Below are 27,280 nucleotides of genomic sequence, written 5' to 3'. Positions count from 1 at the left end.
TATCCTATCTCTGTGCCATATATCCTGTGTAATCCTATGATCCTAACACTCAAATGTTTTATTCGACATCAGCAAAATGTGTTCTATAAGGCTAGATTCATAAATAACACCAAAGCAAAAATACTATGGATGCTGGAAATCTGAAATAAAATCAGAAACTGCTGCAAATACTCAATAGATCAGGCAGCGTCTGTTCAGATGAAAGGACATTGACCTGAAACGTTAATTCTGTGTCTCTCTCCATGGATGCTGCCTGACCTGTATGTTTGCAGCATTTCCAGCAGATTCTTAAATTGATGTGTAATGCATTGGAACATTCTGATGTATTGACAGCATATTTGAATTAAATGTAGAGATCATCGAATGGTACAGCACAGAAGCAGGCCTTTCAGCCCATCGAGTTTGTGTGGGCTCTTTCGAAGAGCAATTCATTTATTCCCACTCCCCTGCTCTTTCCCCATATCCCTGCAATTTTTTCTCCAAATATTTATTGAATTCCCAATTGAAGGCTACTGTTAAATGTGTATCCAACACCCCATCAGGCAGTGCATTCCAATTCCTAACCACTTGTTGCGTAAAAAAGCTTTTCCTCAAGTCGCCTCTGGTTCTTTTGCCTTAAATCTGTGCCTCTCATTAGTGATACTTCATCTATTGGAAACAGTTTCTCTTTATTTACTCTAAATAAACCCTTCATTTTAAACACACCTATTCAGTCTCCTCTTCCAAGGAGAACAGCCTCAGCTTATCTAGTCTAATCACATAACTAGAATCCCTCATTCCACTCAACCATTCTAGTAAATCTCTTCTGTACCCTCTCCAGAGCCTTTACGTCCTACCTAAAGTGTGGTGCCCACAAATGGACACAATACTCCAGTTGGGGCCAAACTACTGTTTTGTAAAGGATTAGCATAACCACCTGGCATTTTTGTACTCTATGGGGCCAAACTTTTCCATGATCAATTTCTGTGTCCACTTTGGGAATGGTTGCTACCTCTGTAAACTCATCACACTGTAGTTGCATCCTCCCACCAATGATGCACCAGTACCTCAGTTTTGCATTTCCCAGATCTTCAGCCTATATTGCAGAGAAACTCTTGTGCTCTAACCAACTCTTCCTCACTATTCCCCAAATTGGTGTAGGTTCTGCTATTTAACCAGAAGTCGGTCATAATGGGGGGGCGGATGTGCAGCGGTAAGTGGAAGTTCGCAGTCTAGAGGGGCGGAAGTTGGTGGGTGTAGTCGCCGCCGCCGTCGGTCATCATCGCGGTACCGGGTCACCACGGCTCTCCCCTTCACTTAAAGGGGAGGGCCTGCGTGATTCTTTAAGTTTGGTCCACTGGGCCACCAGGGAGGGTTTCGGCCAAGCTGACAAAAAAAACATGCCGGCGGTGGCAGTAGGTCCTCCCCTTTAATGGGAGCCATACCGCCATTTTAGAAGGACTTCAAGCTCAGTGCACTGGCAGAAAAAGCTGCCGGTGGCACCGAGTGGCAGGAGCAAGATTTTTTGGGGAGTTAAGGGCTATGGGAAGCGGGCAGGGAAGTGAAGCTGAGCCCAAGATCAGATCAGCCATGATCTTATTGAATGGCGGAGCAGGCTCGAGGGGCCAAATGGCCTTACCCCTGCTCCTATTTCTTATGTTCTTATCCACAATGCTGACAAATCAGTGATCCTGACGATAGTACTTTGCATAATACCCTTGTTCTTATGAAGTCACTGTCACCATGAACACTGCCATGGAACATCAGCTATTGTGTGAGTATACATTGTAAAACATACTTTGTAAGTTTATACTTTACGTATCCTTGTAGATCCATATTTATTTTCAGGGTTTGCATCCCAGGGATTCGGAAATCTTTGAGTTTCTGATCTAGAGTTGGAAGGGGAGCGACAGAAATGGAGCGACTTAAGTTTGTTGACTATATAAAATGGGTGTCTGGCTGTAAATAGCAGAACAAATGAACCAAAAATTGATGGACCTGTTTAAATTAGGGGTGTGGACTGACAAGTGGTAGTTGTCATTGGATTTGAACAAATGCAATAAATAGTGATAATGTAAACTGAATACTAGTTAGCTGCAGGACAGAAATACAGGAGAGGGATGTGGCGGTACTGGCAGATAGCTCATTGCAACCTTCATTGCAGTGGGCAACAGCAGTAAAGAAGCCAAATAAGATCTTTGTGATTATAGATAGAGGGATAGAACACAAGTCCAGTGAACCTTTTTGTCCCAGTTTGTGTACTGTATAAGATTCTGATGAAGAGGGTACAGAGGAGCACAGCAAGACCGATAATGTGGATTATGCAACTGCACAAGGAGAGATCAAAGAAATCGGGACAAAAGGAAAATTGTGAGAGATTAGCAAAATTTCCTAGATTTCAGTGGATATAGATAAACTGTCCCCTACTAATAAACTTTAACAGAGTGGGGGAACATAAACTCAAGTTCAACTGATGGAGGGACAGTTTACATTCAACTAGTGTGTGGATCAGATTGCCCAAGAAGGTGGGAAAACATAGATGGTTGAAAAATTCAAAAGGGGTTGATTGTTTTTTTTTCAAAAAAACAAGTTTGAAGGGCAAAAGAGACAATGTCAAAAAGAAAGGAAAGACTTGCATTTGCGGCATGTTAACAAGCTTCTCAAACTTCTTGAAGCATTTTACATACAGTGACTTATATAGGCAAATGTGGGTAGTCTGTAGTGTAGTATTTTTTCAACTTCGGAACTAGGAAAATGGACTTCAGTGATCTCATCCTGTCTGTGTACGTAACGTCAACAAAACTCTTAGAATATGGATTCAAATAGAACAAAAAAAAGAAAATCAAATGAATGCTGTTGACTTTGGTGATACTACTTGTAACAAATTATGACTTAATTAAAATAAATTACAACAGCTTCCAGTGCTTTAGTTCAGTAACTTTTTGGGGAAAAAAGACAAATTTGAAATTTTTTTTTAAAGAGACTGTGCATGGGAGAGAAAAATAATCGTGTTATTATATAATCGTTGTAAATGCTGTTTTGTGTTCTATAAACTTTTAAAATGTATTGAGCTAAAGGATGAGTCAGGGAGGGTCAGTGAGACTGGGGTTGGATAGAGAGAGAGAGGGAGAGTGCTTTCTTTATTTAATGTTACTTCAATTTAAAATAAATACCTGTTGAATTTTTAAGACACAAAGAACATAAGAAATAGGAGCAGGAGTAGGCTATTTGGCCCCTTGAGCCTGCTCCACCATTTAATAAGCGTTTGAATAATGTCAATCGTCATGCAACACTGCGCTAGCGCCCTGGGCGAAGATTTTGAGCATATCACCCGATTTAGCGTCTGCCCAGAAAGCAGTCGCACCCAGGGCGCACCCGGCGCTAACAGCGCCAGCTTGAAAACCGAGGATAGATACGTTTAATGCTGTTTTGTAAGGATATAAAATTGCTGCAATTAATAAAAATTTAGAATTTTACTACAGTGCTGATCTTTTTTCTATAACTCAAAATCTGAGTATATCTTTGGCATTTGGAAAGAATAGATAATGTCACTTTTTGCCATGCATTAGTTACTAATTATATTACATTTTCTGTTCTGAGAAAACTTTTTCTTGTGTTTATCGATCACTCTGTCAAACAGATGTTGCTCACTTCATTGGCATTACTGGGCTATTTTCTTCTCTTCAAAGCAAATATTGGCTCACCACTGTCCTGGCTGAGATCAGCAAACTTCACGCAGGCAAGTGGGTTAAGCCTGAGACCTTTATGATCTGCAGACCAGTTTTTAATTTTCCATTTTCTTCATGTAGTGAAAGTGAGTGGAGTGGATGGGTGGGGAAAGGGACAGACAGGTGCAGCCTGTTCTGACTCATCATCCATACTTGTGGAATTTCTAGAAGGTTCACTAAACCATCTGCCATTGTCTTGGGACATAAGCCAATTATATAGTGGCCATTGCTATCAAAGGATTGGGAGAAAAAGGCTGCGTTTTTCATAATGAAGTATTGCAAAGGACATTTTAAAAGATGGGGGCAATACTATGTCAGCCATTATTACGGGCTGCTATATTTATACGGCGTCAAGCTGCAAGAAGGCTTATTGATCATGTTGAATGTAATCTAAGAGATCGCAGACGTATGGGGAGAACGCCTTACCCCCAACGAATTTACAGGGAACAGCGCTCATACAGCAGCTACCTGAGGCACAGTGCATTAGAAGGCTGCTCTTTCGAAAAGAAGTGCTGACTGAGATATGCCAGCTCATAAAGGCAGACCTATAGCCTTCCAGCGGCAACAGGACTGCACTGCCTGTGGAGGTGGAGGTGACTGCAGCACTTGCCTTCTAGGCCTCAAGCTTCTTTCAGGCATCAGCAGGGGAAGTATGCTCCACCTCCCAGCATGCTACACATTGCAGCATTCGCCAGGTGACCACTGTATGCACGCAGGACGGACTTCATAAACTTCCCAATAACCTGTCCAGTCCCGTCAGCATCTTAGATGTTTCTATGAGATCCCTTCTCATCCTTCTACACTCCAGTGAATAAAGGCCCAGTTGATCCAGTCTCTCCTCATATGATAGTCCCGCCATCCCTGGAATCAGTCTGGTGAACCTTCACTGTACTCCCTCAATAGCAAGAACATCCTTCCTCAGACTAGGAGACCAAAACTGAACACAATATTCCAGGTGAGGCCTCACTAAGGCCCTGTACAACTGCAGTAAGACCTCCCTGCTTCTGTATTCAAATCCCCCAGCTATGAAGGCCAACATACCATTTACCGCCTGCTGTACCTGTGTGCCCACTTTCAGTGACTGATGAACCATGACACCCAGGTCTTGTTGCACCTCCCCTTTTCCGAGTCTGCCGTCATTCAGATAATATTCAGCCTTCGTGTTTTTTCCCCCAAAATGGATAACCTCACATTTATCCACATTATACTGCATCTGCCATGCATTTGCCCACTCACCTAACCTGTCCAAGTCACCCTGCAGTCTCTTAGTGTCCTCCTCGCAGCTCACACTGCCACCCAGTTTAGTGTAATTTGCAAACTTGGAGATATTACACTCTATTCCTTCATCCAAATCGTTAATGTATATTGTAAAGAGCTGGGGTCCCAGCACTGAGCCCTGCGGCACTCCACTAGTCACTGCCTGCCATTCTGAAAAGGACCCGTTTATCCCGACTCTCTGCTTCCTGTCTGCCAACTAGTTCCCTATCCACGTCAGTATATTACCCCAATACCATGTGCTTTGATTTTGCACAACAATCTCTTGTGCGGGACCTTGTCGGCCTACTCCTTATCCTTAGACTGTGTCCCCTGGTTCTGGACTTCCCCAACATCGGGAACATTCTTCCTGAATCTAACCTGTCCAGTCCTGTCAGAATTTTAGACATTTCTATGAGATTCCCTCTCATTCATCTAAATTCCAGTGCGTATAAGCCTAGCCAATCCAGTCTTTCCTCATATGTCAGTTCTGCCATCCCGGGAATCACTCTGGTGAACCTTTGCTGCACTCCCTCAATAGCAAGCACGTCCTTCCTCAGATTAGGAGACCAAAACTGCACACAATACTCGAGGTGTGGTCTCACCAAGGCCCTGTACAACTGCAGCAAGACTTCCTATACTCAAATCCCCTTGCTTTGAAGGCCAGCATGCCATTGGCTTTCTTTACTGCCTGCTGTACCTGCATGCCTACCTTCAATGACTGATGTACCATTACAACCAAGTCTCGTTGCACCTCCCCTTTTACTAATCTGTCACCATTCAGATAATCTGCCTTCCTGTTTTTGCCACCAAAGTGGATAACCTCACATTTATCCACATTATATTGCATCTGCCATGCATTTGCCCATTCACCTAACCTGTCCAAGTCCCCCTGCAGCCTCTTAGCATCCTCCTCGCAGCTCTCACTGCCACCCAGCTTAGTGCCATCTGCAAACTTGGAGATATTACATTCAATTCCTTCGTCTAAATCATTAATGTATATTGTAAATAGCTGGGGTCCCAGCACTGAACCCTGCGGCACCCCACTAGTCACTGCCTGCCATTCTGAAAAGGACCTGTTTATTCCCACTCTTGGCTTTCTGTCTGCCAACCATTTCTCTATCCACGTCAATACATTACCCCCAATACCATGTGCCTTAATTTTGCACACTAATCTCTTGTGTGGAACCTTGTCAAAAGCCTTTTGAAAGTCCAAATACAGCACATCTACTGGTTCTCCCTTATCCACTCTACTAGTTACATCCTCAAAAAACTCTAGAAGATTTGTCAAGCATGATTTCCCTTTCATAAATCTATGCTGATTTGAACCGATCCTGTCACTGCTTTCCAAATGCGTTGCTATTACATCTTTAGTGATTGACTCCAGCATTTTCCCCACCACCGATGTCAGGCTAACTGGTCTATAATTCCCTATTTTCTCTCCCTCCTTTTCTAAAAAGTGGGGTTACATTAGCTACCCTCCAATCCATAGGAACTGATCCAGAGTCCATGAAATGTTGGAAAATGACTACAAATGCATCCACTATTTCTCGGGCCACTTCCTTAAGTACTCTGGGATGCAGACTATCAGGCCCTGGGGATTTATCGGCCTTCAGTCCCTTCAATTTTCCTAACACCATTTCCTGACTAATAAGGATTTCTCCCAGTTCCCCCTTCTTGCTAGACCCTCGGTCCCCTAGTATTTTCGGGAGGTTATTTGTGTCTTCCTTAGTGAAGACAGAACCAAAGTATTTGTTCAATTGGTCTGCCATTTCCTTGTTCCCCATTATGAATTCACCTGATTCTGACTGCAAGGGACATACATTTGTCCTCACTAATCTTTTTCTCTTCACATATCTATAGAAGCGTTTGCAGTTAGTTTTTATGTTCCTTGCAAGCTTACTCTCATACTCTATTTTCCCCCTCCTAATTAAACCCTTTGTCCTCCTCTGCTGGATTCTAAATTTCTTCCAGTCCTCAGGTTTGCTGCTTTTTCTGGCTAATTTATATGCCTCTTCCTTGGTTTTAACACTTTCCCTAATTTCCCTTGTTAGCCACGGTTGAGCCACCTTCCCTTTTTTATTTTTACGCCACACAGGGATGTACAATTGTTGTAGTTCATCCATGTGATCTTTAAATGTGTGCCATTGCCTATCCACTGTCAACCCTTTAAGTATCATTCGCTAGTCTATCCTAACCAATTTATGTCTCATACCGTTGAAGTTACTTTTCTTTAAGTTCAGGACCCTAGTCTCTGAATTAACTGTCACTCTCCATCTTAATGAAGAATTCTACCATATTATGACCACTCTTCCTCAAGGGGCCTCACATGACCAGATTGCTAATTAATCCTCTCTCGTTACACAAGACCCAGTCTAGAATGGCCTGTTTTCTAGTTGGTTCCTCGACATATTGGTCTAGAAAACCATCACTTATACACACCAGGAACTCCTCCTCCACAGTATTGCTACCAGTTTCGTTAGCCCAATCAATATATAGATTAAAGTCACCCATGATAATTGCTGTACCCTTATTGCACGCGTCCCTAATTTCCTGTTTGATGCTGTCCCCAACCTCCCTACTACTGTGGTCCTACACAACTCCCACTAACGTTTTCTGCCCTTTGGTGTTTCGCAGGTCTACCCATATAGATTCCACATCATCCACGCTAATGTCCTTCCTTACTATTGCATTAATCTCTTTAACCAGTTACGCTACCCCACCTCCTTTCCCTTCCTGTCTATCCTTCCTGAATATTGAATACCCCTGGATGTTGAGTTCCCAGCCTTGGTTACCCTGGAACCATGTCTCTGTAATCCCAATTACATCATATCAGTTAACAGCTATATGCGCAGTTAATTCATCCACCTTATTACAAATGCTCCTCGCATTGAGACTCGGAGCCTTCAGGCTTGTTTTTTTAACACTTTTTTCTTTTAGAATTATGTTGTAATGTGCCCTTGATTTCTCTGCCCTCTACTTTTGTTTTTCTCCTTCCTACCTTTTGCTTCTGCCCCCTTTTTACTTCCCTCTGCCTCCCTGCATTGATTCCCATCCCCCTGCCATTTTAGTTTAAACCCTCCCCAACAGCACTAGCAAACACTCCGCCTAGTAGATCCTGCCCAGGTGCAGACCACCTGGTTCCATTGTCCCAGGAATTTGAATCCCTCCCCCGTGCACCATTCCTCAAGCCACATATTCATCTGAGCTTTCCTGCGATTCCTGCTCTGACTAGCACATGGCACTGGTAGCAATCCTGAGATTACTACCTTTTGAGGTCCTATTTTTTAATTTAATTCCTAGCTCCATAAATTCAGCTTGTAGGACCTCATCCCGTTTTTTTTTTTACCAATATAGTTTGTACCGAAATGCACCACGACAGCTTGCTGTTCACCCTCCCCCTCCAAAATGCACTGCAGCTGCTCCGAGACATCCTTGACCCTTGCACCAGGGAGACAACGTACCATCCTGGAGTCTCGTTTGCGGCCGCAGAAACGCCTATCTATTCCCCTTGCAATAGAATCTCCTATCACTATAGCTCTCCCACTCTTTTTCCTGCCCTCCTGTGCAGCAGAGCCACCCCTGGTGCCATGGACTTGGCCTCATGCTGCCTTCCCCTGATGAGCCACCTCCCTCAACAGTACCCAAAATGGTGTATCTGTTTTGGAGGGAGGTGACTGCTGGGGACCCCTGTACTACCTGCCTTCCCTTGCTCTTCCTGATGATCACCCATTCCCTATCTGGCTGTGCAACCGTTACCCACTGTGTGACTAACTCACTAAACATGCTATTCATGACATCCTCAGCATCGCGTTCAGGTCGTCTGTGACCATACTCAGCGTGTAATGACAGGCAATGCCCAGTATTCAGGGAGCATCCATGATGCTTTCATCTTGCATGAAAGTACTATCTACGGCCTGTTGCAGTGTCAACCATAAGGCAAGGGCTGGATGCTGGGGGACAAAGGTTATGGCCTCGCCACCCGGTTCATGACCCCCCCCCCCCCTCCGGAACCCTCAGACAGAAGCCGAGCATCGCTATAATGAGAGCCATGCAGCCACATGCAACATAGTTGAACGGACAATTGGAGTGCTCAAGCAGCGCTTCTGATGCCTTGTCCACTCTGGATGCTGCCTGCAATACTCCCCTCAGCAGGTCTCTGAGTTCATTGTGGTGTGCTGCATGCTACACAACTTGGCCATCTTGAGGGGACGAATTGCCAATCGGAATTGCAGAACCACCTGAGGAGGGAGAGGAGGAGGATGAGGAGCCTGGCGAGGAACCCATGCCACCCCCACCACAATAACAGGGGAGACATCGTGGAAATTTCGCCACCGCAAAAGCCTCATTTCAGCAGCTGATAATTGAACACTTTTGCTTGAAGAGTGAACGGCACGTTTGACCATTGCCTGGCCACTCTATCCCACGATGTTGACTAATCCCTGTCTTATTCTGCAAACGAGACACTACACAGGAATGGTTAAGGTAAACAACAGATTTTTATCAAAAATATAAACTTTTCCAACTTTGTAAACATTTAAAACAAACTTTAATAAACATTGAAAACTTTCATAACTTAACATTAGCATAATTTGAAAACTTAAAAAACTTTAATAAAATAGGAACAACACAATAACTCATACCCCAACATCTTTTAGCACCGGGTGTTCCCCCCCCCCTCGCCCCTTTTACCCTTGCACCTAGCCCCCTTCCTCGCCTGCTCCCCCTTCCCAAAGTGGCACCAGTTTGTGCAGCAAGGCGTCCAGAGTCCTGCTGATATAGGGGAGGTGGGAGACCTTGGAGACGCCATGTGGGGATCAACTGGAGAAGCTCTGGGTAGAACTTCTTACTCGGCATCGCCAGTCACAGGTGGTGTGGGTCTGGGCGTGACACTGGGGACTCCAGTATCACCGGTGGAGACCATCAGTGGCGCATGTATATTGACAGTCTCGCAGGTTTTGTGGCTTGCACGGAAAATCTGCGACCCTACTTCCATAATGGTTGCAGTGAGTGTCGCGATGCTCGTGGGAATCCTGCCCAGGAGCTGTCAGGTGAGCTGGACACTCTCCCTCGACAGTGACACCATGTCCACTTGGACGTCTGCCTGTCTGTCAGCAGACCGACTTTGCTGACTCACCCTCCGGATGGACAGCATATGGGATTTGACCCCAGAACTGTGTTGCTGCACATCACTAGTAGTCCCAGGAGCCTCAGATATGTGAAAGCCTGAGAATGTTTGGTCATCCTCGGATGACATGTTTCCCGGTGTCAAGAGATTTGGAGTGCATCTACTCCCTGCCCGCAGCCGCCTCTTCACCCCCCCTCCCGCCACATGATGGCCTGATGTGGAGGGTTCATAGGAAGCATGCGGCGCCTGTGACTCTTCATCTGTAAGTAGAAAGCAACAGACCAGTGGATAGCAGCAGGGGAGGGGACAGAGTGACATGAGGAAAGTCACATAACACAAGCTCATTTGAAGGACTGCCGCTACTTCATTCCAAGTAGTCCACAAGCACTGCATCACATTGCCCCAACCCAGCCCAGGGAGTGTGCAGGACGTACCAGAACTTTCCAGTCGGGGATCAGCACCCCCACGGGCAGTTGTCCGAATTGGCACCAATGAGGCCTGCCACTTGCTCCTCCACGTGTGTGAATGGCAGGATGCGAGCCCGACCACCGCCTGTGCGCAGGAAGATAGGCAACGGACCAGAGGCAAACGACACACTGGTTACTGCTGTGTAGAGTAGATGGGGAGATCTACGTAGGAGGGGTGGAACTATGGAACTAGACCCCTCCCAGCAATAATTAGAAAAATCTGGGCGGAGATTGCAGAAGAGGTCTCTTCCTCTGAAACTAGCAAGAATGGTGTCGAAAAATTTTTTACAACCTCACGAAGGTCATTAGAGTAAAATTTTCATTTATGCACTCCTTCATTACGGAAATTATAAATCTGACACACTATTTGTTCTGATGCTGTTGCTGAGTCTCAGCTCTCTGTCGGTTGCCTCCTAAAATGCATGACATAGGAGGCTTAGTTTGGCACCCTATTTGCCATGAATGATGTTTACACATTGTGTGACTTCTTTGCCTGTGAAGATGAAAATGGGAATGTTTACCAGAGGGTCCATTTGCTCTTGTGGCACACATAGATAGCCACCAAAGCACTTATACTTATATTGTCTGAATGTAATACAATCCTCTGTTTAATTGCCTTGGAAGTTACACGTGGTTCATCAGGAGGACATCGAAGTGCGGAAGTATCTTATGAGATCTCAGAAAGCAATCTTAATAATGTGTAAACATTATTCATGGCAAATGCAGATGTCCACCCCTCCTGTACATACACACCCTATCACCCCTTCCTGGAATAGTGTAATCTCTGACTAGAATATCTAAAATGGTATTTCTGCTTACGCTTTTTATCTGTCACATTTCCAATGTCATGCTTGGCTTAAATTTCATATTGACAAAATAGCAAAATCAGAACATTTAGCAATCAGAAGTGCTGATATTGAAGTTGATCAAATAAATATAAATTCAGCCTAATCGCTCAAAATAGATATTTTTTTCATAAACCCTTTGCCCGCCATTTATCTTTTTCTCAAAACAGTTATCCAGGACTCAAATCTAGTATAATGAAAATGTTAAAAAGAAGTATACATTGAGGATAAAATGAGAGATAAGCAGGCAGTGGAAACTTTATGGGTAGAATTAAGATATAGGAAAGGATTTAAGACTGTAGTAGGAGTTGTGTATAGGCTCCCAGTATCAGATGTAAAGTGCTAGATTATATAAATGCAGAGATTAGACAAGCGTGTAGTAAAGGCAGAATGATTTTAATGGCGGATTTTAACGTTCATATAGATTGGGATAAGCAGAGAAGCACTTGTCAGAAAGGTAGTTAATTTCTTGTGTGTCCGGGATAGTTTTCTACAACAATGGCTCTGAAATTCCAATGTCCCGGGTCCGTACGAAGTTTCTACGGACCCGGAAAGGCATCGGAAAAGCTGGCTTTCAGCGCGCAATGCAGAGCAGGCTCGAGGGGCTGAATGGCCTACTCCTGGTCCTATGTTATTATTTCACAGTAAAATGATCAAACCTACCTGCAGGCTAGAGATTACATTATATATTGAGTACCTTCATTAACTGAAGACTTCCTAGTTATCCCTCTCAGTGCTTGCAAATCGATGTACTGCATTTCTGGTGCAACCTGATTGCGGAACTGCCTCAATGATTCCACACCCTGAGACTTCCCTTTCTCGTGCCCCAGATCCCAGGACCTACCCCACTGTTTCTAGAATTTCAATTGCAATGTTCCCAAAAAGAGCACTGCCCGCTTCCGGACTTTGGGGGACCATTCTCTTCCACAAAATACTGCTCGACCCTTAGACCACATCTCAGTATTGCAGACCCCAAGCTAACTTCTCAGTACTCTCGGGTACTAGGGCTGTCGCAATGCTGGTAGATCAGTTTTCCTGGCAAATACTGCTCAGCATAAAAACATAAGAAATAGGAGTAGGCCATTCAGCACTTCGAGCTTGTTCCGCCATTCAAAAAATCATGGCTAATCAACTCCACCTTCCCGCACTATCCCATATCCCTTGATTCCATTAATATCCAACAATCTATTGATTTCTGACTTGAATATACTCAACAACTGAGCATCCACAGCTCTCTGGGGGAGAGAATTCCAAAGATTCACAACCCTTTGAGTGAAGAAATTTCTCCTCATCTCAGTCCTAAATGGCCGCCGACGACTTCTGAAACTGATCCCTGGTTCTAGACTCCAGTATCTACCGTGTCAAGCCCTGTAACAAGTTTATATGTTTCAATGAGATCACCTCTCATTCTTTTGAATTCTAAGGACTGAATCCTCGGGAATATGGGCCTAGTCTCCTCAATCTCTCCTCCTAAGACAATCCCCCGGTCCCAGGAATCAGTCTTGGCGAATCTTCATTCCAATCCTCCAAGGCAAATAAATTCTTCCTTGGGTAAGGAGACCAAAACTGTGCACACTACTCCGGATGTGATCTTGCCAAGTCTCTAAATAATTGCAGTAAGACTTATTGGGCGAAAAATTCGAGTCATTTGTGCCTCCCGTTAGTGCCCCTCGGGGTAGCAAACTACTATTCGCCTGGGCGCGGTGCACTAACGACGCCTGCGAAATGCCACGTGAGTTTAGCGATTGCGGTAACTTTTAGCATCCTACTCCTACCAGTAGCGCCCCAGGCTGCTGCACTGGCGATGATTAAATCATCACCGACGCAGCAACCCGTTTTCGCTCTGTTGCGAAAATTCGGTAACGCCCCATGTAGGCCCCTCGCGGGGTGAAAATTAAAGCAAGGTCCAGCATTAAAAAAAATGTCCGACTTACCGGTTGCGGCCTCCTTGATTGTAGATCTGGGGGTCTGTGCTGCAACCTTGCTACCCGGCATTCCGCTTGTGTGCCTGGCTGCTTCCTGGTGGTCCAGCAATGGGCCCATTTCCCGCTGGCAGAGTTGACCACTTGGCCCTCCCCTTTAATGGAAGGGGAGGGCCCTGTTTATCCGCCAGCACTAGGTGTCCACCGCGTAGCGCTGGAAACTTTGCGCCCCAGTCCCACCTCCGACTGGAACCAGTTCCTCTTAGGGGCGGTAAGCCCAATATAGCTCAAGAGACGGGACTTCCGCGCCTGGCGCAGGAACTCCCGCCTTGCGGCTGTTACTGCCCCAACCAAATTTCACCCCGCTTTACTCTTATATTCCAGTCCTTTTGTAATAAAGGCTAACATACCATTTGGTTTCCTAATTGCTTGCTGTGTCTGCATGTTAACTCTGTGATTCATGTACAAGGCCACCCGGGTCCCTCTGAATACCAACATTTCCCAATCTCTCTCCATTTAAAAAATATTTTGCTTTTTTGTTTTTCCTACCAAAGTGGATAACTTCACATTTTGCCACATTATATTGCATCTGCCATGTCTTATCCACTCACTTAAACTGTCTATATCCCTTTACAGTATCTTTGCATTCTCCTTACAACTTAATTCCCATTTAGCTTTATAATGCCAGCAAACTTGAAAACGTTACACTCTGTTCCCTCATCTAAGTCCTTGATATAAATTGTGAATAGCTGAGGTCCAAGAATTAGTCCTTGCATTATTTCACTAGTTACAGCAGACCAACCTGAAAATGACCCATTTATTCCTACTCTGTTTTCTGTCTGTTAACCAATCCTCAATTCATTAATATATCACCTATAATCCCATGAGCTCTAATTTTGTGTAATAACCTCTTGCTGAATGCTTTTACCACATCCACTGGTTTCCCCATTATCTACTCTGCTAGTTGAAAAAAAACCCTCAAAACTCTTGGATATGTCAAACACTATTTTCTTTTCATAAATCCCTGTTGACTGTGCCCAATCATATTATGATTTTCTAAGTGCCCTGTTACCTTGTCCTTAATGATAGATTCTAGCATTTTCCCTGCTACTAATGTCAGACTAACTGGTCTGGAGTTCCCTGTTTTCTCTCTCTCTCCTTTTAAAACTTCTTGGTCACCATGAACAACCCCATGGAAGATATGCTGGTATAATAAATGAATTTCTTGTGACACTTGCCTGTAATGCCTTTTCTGTCACATTTTGTTGATTAGCCAAAATTAAAACAGTAGCAAATATGATGGGGAACATATGAATTAACTTGAGGAAAGTGGCGGAGAAACTACAAGTGACAAACTACAAAGGCCTTGCCATAGCAAGCTGAATAACCAGTTAGAAGAACATGCCAATAAAATAAATAAGTTGGCCTAAACAAATAGTTCAAAACAGTATTTGAATTTTTTTTGTCAGCCAACATTTGGTGATGGTGTTGTCACTCATCTGCAACCTTCTTGAATAGTTATGACCATCAGCTGGCCTCCTCACAAATTCCTGGGCTTGAGTATGGAACAGCCTTTTAAATGTTACCTTTTGTTGCTACAGGTTCCTTGGCATACGCTGGGATAGGCGTATGTATTTACATTTTTTCTTCAGCCATCAACTGGTCTCATCTGTAGGTTCCACACCAGCAACAGTATTTAAAACTTTACAGCTTCATCTATGGGTTTTCTGCTGGGAACAGTGTTTAAAAATTTGAATTGACTAAAAGCTGATCTCATCTGTAGGTTTTCCTCCGTCAGCCAGGAACATGGTTTAAAATATTCTCTGTGGCTGTCAATCTTGTGCTCTCTCTTACTCGCTCTCATACACTGATACATATACATGTCAGCAAATAGAATGTTTACATTTTGTAACTCAATTAAACACAGGTGGGATAATTAGAAGTTTTCTGCTTGCTTCAAAATTCAGCTCTGAAATATGAACTAAAATTAGGATGAGGCAACATTTCTTAGCTTAAAACACTTTCTGAAGTTTATAGAACACAACAAAAGCTACAATAGATATGTAATCAGCTCTTTCACATGCATTTACATCTGCGCTGTTTCAATTGCAGGCAGTTTTCTGTTTCCACCATTAGTGTATCACCTGAACCTATCCAAAACTGAACCTGAAACTATTAGCATCAGCTAATCTTGGAAAATTGGAAGTGAACAACATACTTCTCTTTGAATCTATCTAAAATCTGCCAATGATCATTCCAGCCTAAACTACACTAATATCAAATTGTTGGGTTTATATTTACAGGATCTGATGTAACTTCCATCAAGTTTATTCTCACAAAAATAAGTAAATAATCAAGCAGAAAGTATAGGTCCAAGTAATGGTGGATAAGTTCAGGTGATACACTAATGGTGGAAACAGAAAATTGCCTGCAATTGAAACAGCGCAGATGTGAATGCATGTGAAAGAGCTAATTACATATCTATTGTAGAAAGTGTTCTGGGGAGTCGTAGGTCCAGGGTATTTGCTGTGAGTGTGGGGAGATTTGTGTTGATGCTGTTTCTGAAGTTTGCATTGAACTTTATGAAATAGTGTAGGAGACTGAGAAGCATGGAGCTTGGTTAGAACAATGTAAGGAGCCAAAGCAAGCTGAACACAAACTGTAAGTACAGTATGCTCTTTTGGAACTCTGCAGTCCTCTGGTCTGAACATTGATTTTAGCATCTTCAGTTCTTGGCTGGCTGTGCTATTTTTGTGATTGTTTCTCTTTTCTGCATCATTTCCTTACATAGAGATGATTTAACTCCTTTTGCTTTTTTTAATACTTTAACACCACTTGAGTTTTTCTCACTTCCATTTGCTGTTGGAAAACCTATTCATAAATTACTAACTACTTCTTTTACAAGTAGTTATCCTGACTCTTGACGTTTACCCCTAGTCTGAACAAGGGGCTTGCTTATTTCTCAGCTTTGAGTTCTGACAAAAGAATTGCACCCAAAATGTTGGTATCTATGAAGAGGAAAGGTAGGTTGACAGATCTGTTGTGTATTTCCAGCATTTCCTTTTTTTTATTCTTCCAAATGTTGGTCACATAGTTTGCATGAAATTCTAATAATGTCACCAGCAGTAATCATGAAACTGAATATATATAGTGTTTATTTTTTATGTTAGATGCCTGTAGTGACCTCAACTCAGAGCTTCAGAGGGTATTGACTGGGCTGGAGAATGTAGTCTGTGGAAGGAAGAAAAGCAGTTGCAGTCTATCAGTGGCAGAAGTGGACAGACACATTGAACAACTTACCACTGCAAGTGAGCACTGTGACCTGGCTATAAAGGTATTCATTTATTCAAGTTCATCAAATGTTTTGGCCGTTAAATTCATCTATCTGCTCCCGCTTTGCCACCATAACTTTGCTGGGGTTCCCACAGAACTTCAAGTGAAATTACATCAGCAGAGCAAGAGCAGCTCCAAGGAAATGTCGGGCTTTTGATATTGTCCACTAATTATATTATCTACCTAATCTCTCTGCCCAGTGAGTGCCTAATACATCATACCTGAAAATAACACATTTCAGAGCAAAAGTTAGTGAGCAAAAGCAGATAAAAGAGGACTTATCTGCTTTTTAAAAATGTATTCATTGGATGTGAGCGTCGCTGGCAAGGCATTTCTGATCAAATATCTCACTGGCTAAATGGGAACAAACCAAAAGCAATTTAATTGAGCAGATAAGTAGTAATGAGGAACGATTCAGTAAGAAAAATGTGCCAAAGGCACATATCGAGAACTAACCAAGTAAACTGCTAAAATAATTTAGTGAAGTTGATTTGACAATTTGGGCTTCCTTCCCTTACTTGCTTGTCTTGAGTGGACCTACCTGGGCCTGTCAGAGAAGAACTGTGGTACTTCTGCTTTACAGCAGATATCGTGACAGCTATGCCATCTGCTTAGCATAACTTGCAGACCATATCAAGGACTGGGACAGCTCCTCCTGTTGGTCGCACCTGTTCTTGGTGTTCTTGACATCCAGTGTCCCAAAAAGAGCCTCTTTCCTCTTCAGTATCCTATTTACATGCTTGGGCAGAGACTGCATTTAAAAATTAGTTCACTGTACCTCAAAGGTTTGAGAACTGAGTTCCAATAAATATAATATATATAGCTCCAACTGTGGACTCCTGTGGCACTGCAGCCAGTGTTGGTTATAATAAAGGGAATAGGTCACCTGACTCTGGTGAGTTCCAGTATGTTCTGCCATCTTAAGGCTTTGTGTGTTTCTGTGAGTTATTGAAAATATAACAATGGCTACGAAGATGGGTTCATCGGAGAAAAAAAGGCTGACATTTTTGTTGGTGGAGGATTCATCCAGCTGACAAAGACTTTGAGAGCTTCTCTGTTTTGATTAACAGCTACAAATCCAAGGTAAATTACAAGCACACTTGTTTGAACTGCCAGAGTCCAGATGGCTGTGCCTATGGGAATAATAGGGCGTTTGGGGGCGTTTCAACGTGACCGTGAAAGTTTCAGAGCATATGTGGAGCATCTTGGAAATGTTTTTCACCGCAAATAATATCATCGAAGTCCCCAATGATGAAAACCATAATCGGATGGTGTTGAAATGACAAAGGGTATTTTCTTAACTGAAGCAGGACCCGAGGTGTATGAAACCTTGAAAAATTTGCTTGTGCCTAACAAGCCAAAGGACACAACTCTTAAGTAGAGTTAGAACAGCACTACAGCCCTGAGCCCCTGGAAATTGTTGAAAGTTATTGTTTCGGAATACGAGATCAGTTAACCGAAGAAAATATCAGTGAGTACATAGTAGCATTAAAAAAGCTATCTATTCACTGTAATTTTGGAAACTTTCAGGACCAAGCATTGCGTGACCGCTTTGTTTGTGGGATGAAAAATGATGCGATCAGAAGAAATTTATTGACGACTCCTAACTTAACTTTTGATTTAGCTTGTCAGACAGCTATGTCAATGGACATGGCCGACCAATATTCCCAAGAATTTCATACTATTTTCAGTCGTCAGACAACCGAGGTGTATCGCCTGCAGATTAAAAGTAAAAGGCAGTTGGGCCCCAAAGTCTCAGAAACTGGCAATGGTAACAGAGCATTGAAGGCAAATGGTATGTTGGTCTTCATAGCTAGGAGATTTGAGTATAGGAGCAGAGAGGTCTTACTGCAGTTGTACAAGGCCTTAGTGAGGCCTCATCTGGAATATTGTGTTCAGTTTTGGTCTCCTAATCTGAGGAAGGACGTTCTTGCTATTGAGGGAGTGCAGCGAAGGTTCACCAGACTGATTCCCATGATGGTAGGACTGACATATGAGGAGAGACTGGATCGACTGGGCCTGTATTCACTGGAGTTTCGAAGGATGAGAGGGGATGTCATAAAAACATATAAAATTCTGACGGGACTGGACAGGTTAGATGCGGAAATAACGTTCCTGATGTTGAGGAAGTCCAGAACCAGGGGTCACAGTCTAAGGATAAGGGGTAAGCCATTTAGGACCGAAAAGAGGAGAAACTTCTTCACTCAGAGAATTGTTAACCTGTGGAATTCTCTACCGCAGAGAGTTGTTGATGCCAGTTCATTGGATATATTCAAGAGGGAGTTAGATATGGCCCTTACGGCTAAAGGGATCAAGGGGTATGGAGAGAAAGCAGGAAAGGGGTACTGAGGTGAATGATCAGCCATGATCTTATTGAATGGTGGTGCAGGCTTGAAGGGCCGAATGGCCTACTCCTGCATCTATTTTCTATGTTTCTATCAGTGCCTGGGACAACACATCACTCAAAGTTGTCCATATCTGAAGGCAGAGTGTTTTATCTGCAGGAAAACTGGGCATCTTGCGAAGGCATGCCGACTGAAGGCTAAACCAACTTTCAAAGCTATGAGTAGAAATCCCCAGAAACTACATAGCATGGAAGAAAAACAACAGGACGAGGAGGTTTTCGAGCTACACATCGTCAGGAGCATGAGGTTAACTAACAGCGATTCGAAAAGTATCATGATCCACATTGATGTTGCAGGGACCAAGATACCCATAGAAATCGACACAGGTGCATCTGAGAGTGTAGTACCGGAGTCGCTATACCTTGACAAATTGCGTGATTTCCCATTGGTGAAGTGCAAGATAGGGCTGCGAGGCTACTTGGGAGAGAACATTCCTGTGGTAGGTCGTATCACTGTACCGGTGAAATACAAGGATCAATTTCAGAGCTTGCCTCTATTAGTAGTGGCAGGAGACAAGCCTGCCTTACTAAGAAGAAATTGGTTGGGATCACTGAAGTGGGATTGGAGTGAGATTTTTCGTGTTGAAACGTGTTTTGCATCAAAGGATGATGTCATCAAGAATTATCCGAAGGTGTTCTGTGAAACAGGCAGTCCGATCCAAGTCTTCAAGGAGAGTGTCAGGGTACAGAAGGACACTAGATCGGTTTACTGCAAGCCACGTTCCGTACCATATGCACTCGAGAAAGTTGAGCAAGAACTCAAAAGACTAGAGATTGAGAACGTTATTTCTAAGATAGATCGATGTAATTGGGCTACACCCATTGTTGTTGTACCTAAGTCCGATGGTAAGGTAAGATTATGTGGTGATTATACAATAACTGTTAACCAGGTTCTAGAGGGTAACGTCCCCAATACATGGCCAAATGTAGAAGGTTTGTTCACAACACTGATGGGTGGTCAGATCTTCTCAAAATTGGATCTAACGAATGCCTACTTACAGCGTGAACTAGATGGAGTTCAAGTCATGCTTGACTATAAATACTCATCTAGGCCTATATCAATTTAATAGGCTACCATTTGGAGTGTCTTCCGCCACGGTCATATTCCAAGGGGTGAGGAACCAGATTTTGCAAGGCATTGAAGATGTAGTGTGTTATTTAGATGACATACTCACTTCAGCACCAAATAGACAAATTCATAATAACATATTGAATAAAGTCCTCAAACGGCTAGAGAAGCACAGAATCTGAGTGAGTGTCTGCTCGCAAGTGTGTGTTATTTCAAAACTCCATGGAGTACTTAGGGTACAGAGTAGAGAAAGATGGTTTACATCCAACCAAGGGAGAGCTGGATGCAATCAGAAATGCACCCACTCCCAAGAATGTCACTGAACTTCGATCATTTTGGGGTTTTTTGAACTATTATGGGCAGTTCCTACCAAATTTGGCTACAATATTACATCCACTGAATGAATTATTGAAAAACAGGTCTATTGCAAGTGGTCAGAAGAATGCGATACAGCATTCAAGGAGTGTAAAAATAAATTGGTAGAGAGCACCGTGTTAGTTCACTATGACGTATCTAAGGAGATCAAGTTAGCATGTGATGCCTCTCCGTATGGAGTTGGGGGCAGTGACCTCTCATGTATTACGTAGTGGGGAGGAGAGACCAATTGCTTTTGCTTCACACACTCTCAGTGCCAGTGAGCGTAATTATGTGCAAATCGAAAGGGAAGCTTTGGCATTCATTTTTGGGGTCAAGAAGTTCCACAAGTACTTGTATGGTTGTAAGTTTACCATTGTTATGGACCATAAGCTCCTGACAGCCATCCTCCATCCAAAGTCCCCAGTTCCAACATTAGCTGCAGCCCGAATGCAGAGATGGGCTTTGATTTTTGTCAGCATATACATATGACATTGAATACAGACGATCAGCTGATCACAGTAATGCTGATGCTATGTCTAGATTGCCTTCCCCATCACAAGTTATACCCGATAGGGAAGAAGTGTTCTATTTTTCATACATTGATGAATTGCCAGTCACAGCTGAAGAGATTGGTAGAGCAACCAAACGTGACCCAGTGATGTCAAAGGTGTATGATTATATTGCAAATGGCTGGCCAAACCAGGTAACGGACAAAGATATTCATCCATTCGTCATTCGTACGAATTAATTATCAATCAATAAAGATTGTATCATGTGGGGTGCAAGAGTGGTTATACCAAATAAATTCGGGTCCAAATTATTAACCGGGGAATGTGCTTGACCAAGAGTTTTGCACGCAGTTACTTATGGTGGCCAGGTCTTGGTAAAGATATAGAGTACATCGTGAGTCACTGTACGACATGTCAATCAGTAAGCAAGCAACCACCACCAGTACCATGACGGCCATGGAAATGGCCTCCCAGGATGTGGCAAAGGCTACATATTGATTTTGCTGAGCTAGAAGGACAACAATTGTTCATTGTGATTGATAGCCATTCGAAGTGGGTCGAGGTGTTTCCAATGTGGAAAATAACAACAAATAAAACATCAGACATTTTACGAAGATTATTTTCTTCATTTGGATCCCAGAAGAAATTGTTTCTGATAAGGGACCACAATTTCATTCAGAAGAATTTGCACAGTTCACGAGCAAAAATGGTGTGAAACATACCAAGGTTCCACCATGTACCGCCCTGCTTCAAATGGTGCAGTAGAGCGCATTGTACAAATTGTAAAACGTGCCCTCATAAAACAGATGTTGGATTCAAATCCAAAGAAACGAGAGTTGTCATTGGACCACAAATTGGCTAATTTTCTAATTGCGTATCGTAATACTCCTCACACAACTACCGGTAGAACAACAGCAGAGTTGTTTCTCAAACGAGCCACGAACCAGATTCTCGTTGTTAAAACCAAACTTGGCACAGTCCGTAGAAGAGACACAATTAAGACAAAGAGAATCATGATAGAGGTTGAGTAAAAGAGAGAAGTGTGAAATTAAATCAGAAGATGAGAGTGAAGAAGCATCACCATAAATGGTTAAAGTGGTTACCAGGAAAAGTGGTGAAGATTTGTGGTCCTCGCACATATTTGGTCAAGATGTTTGATCGTGGACAGATTAGGTTTGTTCACATTGATCATATTTTACCTACAGACATGGAAGTAGTTGAAGGTGGGAATGATTCGATTATTTCTGACTCATCGGATGGTTTTGATACAAGTAGAGTGCCAGTGGCATATCCTACACCCAATGTACTGGAAACAAATCCAAAAGAAAGTCAGAATTTAGGTCTGAGTCTGAGTCAGGCAGACAAACAGTCTGAAGTTAGAGAGAGTTCAAATGGAAATCAAGGGCATTCCTTGGAGGAAACCTTTCCTCAGGAACAGCCTCGAATGAGTTTAAATTCGACACCATGTTTGGAGGGTTCTGCTCGAGAGTGAAGGTATCCTCTTCGAAACAGAAAACAAGTGGTTAAGCTTGATTTGTAAATATGGCAAAATAAGTCCATATCTTTTGTTATGTATAACCATGTAAGTTATGTATGATGATTATTTTGTTATAATTACTTCTTCATTAAGGAGGGAGAAGTGTAATATATATAGCTCCACCTGTGGACTCCTGTGTCACTGCAGCTAGTGCTGATTATAATAAAAGGAACAGGTCACCTGACTCTGGTGAGTTCCGGTATGTTCTGCCATCTTAAGGCTGTGTTTTTTTCTGTGAGTTGCTGAAAATATAACAAAGTAGTCATTTTCCTGTCCGTTATGTTTGCAGGTTATATTTGAAATTGTTAGTTGAAACTGCCTAAGTGTCAGCTTGACTCAGTGGAAGTATCCTCACTTCTGAATTAGGAGACAGTGGGTTCAAGCCTCATTCCAGGGCTTGAGCATGTAATCTAGGCTGAGCCTTGTGCATTACTGAGCGTGCAACTTTGTCAGAACTACTGTCTTTCAGATTAGAGTTAAATTGACCTGCAGATGGATGTAAAAGATTCCATGGCACTTTTTTTGAAAAGGAGGAGGAGCAGGGATTTCTCCTGGTCAACATTCATCCCTCTACCACCAAATAACTTGAATTGTACATACTGTTAATAATCTGTCTTTTTCAATTAACTGAAGCTACTTTACTTAATTATTGCAAAGTATGAAGTATGATTTGTTTGTACCTCCATTTAATGTTCCTAATAGACTGTAGAGGAGATTGAGGGAGTACTGGGACAGGACTTCTATCCAACTCTTGCTGAAGAGAGATCGCGATGGGAGAAGGAGTTAGCAGCCCTTCGGGAAGAAAATGAAAGCCTCACGGCGATGCTGTGTAGTAAAGAAGATGACCTAAACAGGACGAAGACCACCATGAGTGCTACTCGTGAGGAAAGAGACCGGTTGCGTCGAAGGGCAAGTATTGGTTCTACAACAAATTCTACAATATGGTGAACAAGTTATATGTAATATGTGTGTGTGTATATATCTCTTTCTCATTTGAGTGAGCACATTCCTAGCTCTTACATTTTTCCAAAGTCATGTTATTTAAATGGCAATTCTCCCTTCTGACTGTGTTCCTGGGTCTTCCTGCTGATTTATTTGTTTGTTCTTTCCAACTAAAAATCGTCCACTTTTTTCTTGTTACTCATATGAATGTAATAATGTACTAGAGATTGATTGTAAAGCAACCCATCCATTGGGAAACTGATGACAGTGGGTGATGACTGTACCCTGCCTAATTTTCCTTTACAATGACTTCAGTGTAAAACAGGTGGCCATTGTGCTGCCGTCAGTTTCTTGCCGGGTACAGAGTTAAAAGTAACCCCATATTTCTCGACCTTGTATCCCAGTGGATTTGTAATTCTTGTTGAAGCCTTATAAAAAAACCTTGCCTGTTGCTGTTGCATACATAAACATTGCATCAACATTTTTAATGTAATGGTTTAAACTCCAGCAAATGGCTCGGATTTTGTGGTCAGCGGCGAAGGAACGGGGCTTCCCGTTCACCTCACTGACAGCTGCCCACAAAGTTTTCGTAGGCCTTTGAACGGAGACTTGCTCTAATCTGGCATCTGATCCAGCACAGCACCCTCTCCAGGGCATCTGTGGTGACTCTGAGCAGGTTAAAAAAACACTGAGGCTCTTCAACCAATCAGATTGAAGAGTCCTCACTGAGACACAGGACAGGATTTTAAATTGGAAGCAGGTAGGGAGCGGGGGCTGGACTGTGGTCTCAAGCTCTGCCGAATTTAACGGCAGGACCTAATTAAAAAAAAATTCTGTTTCAGCAGATTGAGAGGCTGTAGGGCAGGAAGCCGGAGGCACAGCCGGAGAGCAGAGCAGAGGAGGGAGGGAGGGAATGAGGGATTCTGAAAAGGACCCATTAATCCCGACTCTCTGCTTCCTGTCTGCCAACCAGTTCTCTATCCACGTCAGTACATTACCCCCAATACCATGTGCTTTGATTTTGCACAACAATCTCTGATGTGGGATCTTGTCAAAAGCCTTTTGAAAGTCCAAATACACCATATCCACTGGTTCTCCCTTGTCCACTCGACTAGTTACATCCTCAAAAAATTCCAGAAGATTTGTCAAGCATGATTTCCCCTTCATAAATCCATGCTGACTTGGACCAATTCTATCACTGCTTTCCAAATGTGCTGCTATTTCATCCTTAATGATTGATTCCAACATTTTCCCCACTACTGATGTCAGGCTAACTGGTCTATAATTACCTGTTTTCTCTCTCCCTCCTTTTTTAAAAAGTGGGGTTACATTAGCAACCCTCCAGTCCATAGGAACTGATCCAGAGTCGATAGACTGTTGGAAAATGATCACCAATGCATCCACTATTTCTAGGGCCACTTCCTTAAGTACTCTGGGATACAGACGATCAGGCCCCGGAGATTTATCGGCCTTCAATCCCATCAATTTCCCGAACACAATTTCCCGCCTAATAAGGATTTCCTTCAGTTCCTCCTTCTCACTCGACCCTCGGTCCCCCAGTATGTCCGGAAGGTTATTTCTGTCTTCCTTCATGAAGACAGAACCCAAGTATTTGTTCAACTGGTCTGCCATTTCTTTGTTCCCCATTATAAATTCACCTGAACCTGACTGCAAGGGACCTACATTTGTCTTCACTGATCTTTTTCTCTTCACATATTTATAGAAGCTTTTGCAGTCAGCTTTTATGTTCCCAACGAGCTTCTCCTCATACTCTATTTCCCCCTCCTAATTAAACCCTTTGTCCTCCTCTGCTGAATTCTAAATTTCTTTCAGTCCTCAGTCCTGCTTTTTTCTGGCCAATTTATATGCCTCTTCCTTGGATTTAACACTATCCTTAATTTCCCTTGTTAGTCACGGTTGAGCCACCTTCCCCGTTTTATTTTTACTCCAGTCAGGGATGTACAATTGCTGAAGTTCATCCATGTGATCTTTAAAAGTTTGCCATTGCCTATCCACCGTCAACCCTTTAAGTATCATTCGCATCTCCTACCATCGAAGTTACCTTTCCTTAAGTTCAGGACCCTAGTCTCTGAATTAACTGCATCACTCTCCATCTTATTAAAGAATTCTACCATATTATGGTCACTCTTCCCCAAGGGGCCTCGCACAACAAGATTGCTAATTAGTCTTTTCTCATTACACATCACCCAGTCTAGGATGGCCAGCCCTCTTGTTGGTTCCTCGACATATTGGTCTAGAATACACTCCAGGAAATCCTCCTCCACTATATTGTTACCAGTTTGGTTAGCCTAATCTATATGTAGATTAAAGTCGCCCATGATAACTGCTGTACCTTTGTTGCACGCATCCCTAATTTCTTGTTTGATGCTGTCCCCAACCTCATTACTACTGTTTGGTGGTCTGTACACAACTCCCACTAGCGTTTTCTGCCCTTTTGTATTCCGCAGCTCCACCCATACAGATTCCACATCATCCCAGCTAATATCCTTCCTTACTACTGCATTAATTTCCTCTATAACCAGCAACGCTACCCCACCTCCTTTTCCTTTCTGTCCATCCTTCCTGAATGTTGAGTTCCCAGCCTTGGTCACCCTGGAGCCATGTCTCCGTGATGCCAATTATATCATATTCGTTAATTGCTGCCTGTGCAGTTAATTCGTCCACCTTATTATGAATACTCCTCACATCGAGGCACAGGGCCTTCAGGCTTGTCTTTTTAACACACTTTGCCCCTTTAGAATTTTGCTGTAATGTGGTCCTTTTTGATTTTTGCCTTGGGTTTCTCTGCCCTCCACTTTTACTTTTCTTCTTTCTATCTTTTGTTTCTGCCCCCATTCTACTTCCCTCTGTCTCCCTGCATAGGTTATCATCCCCCTGCCATATTAGTTTAACACCTCCCCAACAACACTAGCAAACACTCCCCCGAGGACATTGGTTCCAGTCCTGCCCAGGTGCAGACCGTCCAGTTTGTACTGGTCCCACCTCCTGCTGATCAGGTTCCAATGTCCCAGGAATTTGAATCCCTCCCTTCTGCACCACTCCTCAAGACACGTATTCATCTGGGCTATCCTGCAATTCCTACTCTGACTAACAAGTGGCACTGGTAGCAATCCTGAGATTACTACCTTTTGAGGTCCTGCTTTTTAATTTAACTCCTAACTCCCTAAATTCAGCTTGTAGGACCTCATCCCGTTTCTTACCTATATGCACCACGACAACTGGCTGTTCACCCTCCCCCTGCAAAATGTCCTGCAACTGCTCCAAGATATTCTTGACCCTTGCACCAGGGAGGCAACATACCATCCTGGAGTCTCAATTGCGACCACAGAAACGCCTATCTATTCTCCTTACAATAGAATCCCCTATCACTATAGCTCTCCCACTCTTTTTCCTGCCCTGCTATGCAGTAGAGCCACCCACGGTGCCCTGGACTTGGCTGCTGCTGCCCTCCCCTGATGAGTCATCCCCCCCCCCCCAACAGTACCAGAGCGGTGCATCTGTTTTGGAGAGGGATGACCACAGGGGACCCCTGCACTACCTTCCACTGCTCTTCCTATTGGTCACCCATTCCCTATCTGTCTGTGTAACCTTTACCTGCGCTATGACCAACTCACTAAACGTGCTATTCACGGCATCCTCAGCATCGCGGATGCTCCAGAGTGGCCTGAATGCTGATCTGTGGGACTCCTGATTCAGCTAGATTTTATTTTGAGACTTGTTTTACAATATGACTGATTAAAAATTAGTTACTCAGATAATATTACATACGATATACGGCACAGAAA

At 43.2% G+C, this 27,280-nt stretch overlaps 1 protein-coding gene across 4 annotated transcripts in view; it reads left to right on the top strand.

Moving 5' to 3' along the window:
- The window catches only part of mcc (MCC regulator of WNT signaling pathway), a 448,431-nt gene that overhangs the window by 292,679 nt on the left and 128,472 nt on the right, over window positions 1-27,280 (top strand). For all 4 annotated transcript variants that reach the window (XM_070883758.1, XM_070883750.1, XM_070883778.1 and 1 more), the window contains 2 exons: window positions 16,494-16,657; window positions 23,235-23,441. In XM_070883758.1, the coding sequence (XP_070739859.1) occupies window positions 16,494-16,657; window positions 23,235-23,441 (371 nt within the window). The remainder of the gene's footprint in view (window positions 1-16,493; window positions 16,658-23,234; window positions 23,442-27,280) is intronic.

This window comes from Pristiophorus japonicus, chromosome 1, assembly GCF_044704955.1.
Source record: "Pristiophorus japonicus isolate sPriJap1 chromosome 1, sPriJap1.hap1, whole genome shotgun sequence".
Classification (NCBI taxonomy): Eukaryota; Metazoa; Chordata; class Chondrichthyes; family Pristiophoridae; genus Pristiophorus; species Pristiophorus japonicus.
The sequence above is the reverse complement of the archived record's forward strand: the minus strand, read 5'-3'. Positions and strand labels throughout refer to the sequence as shown.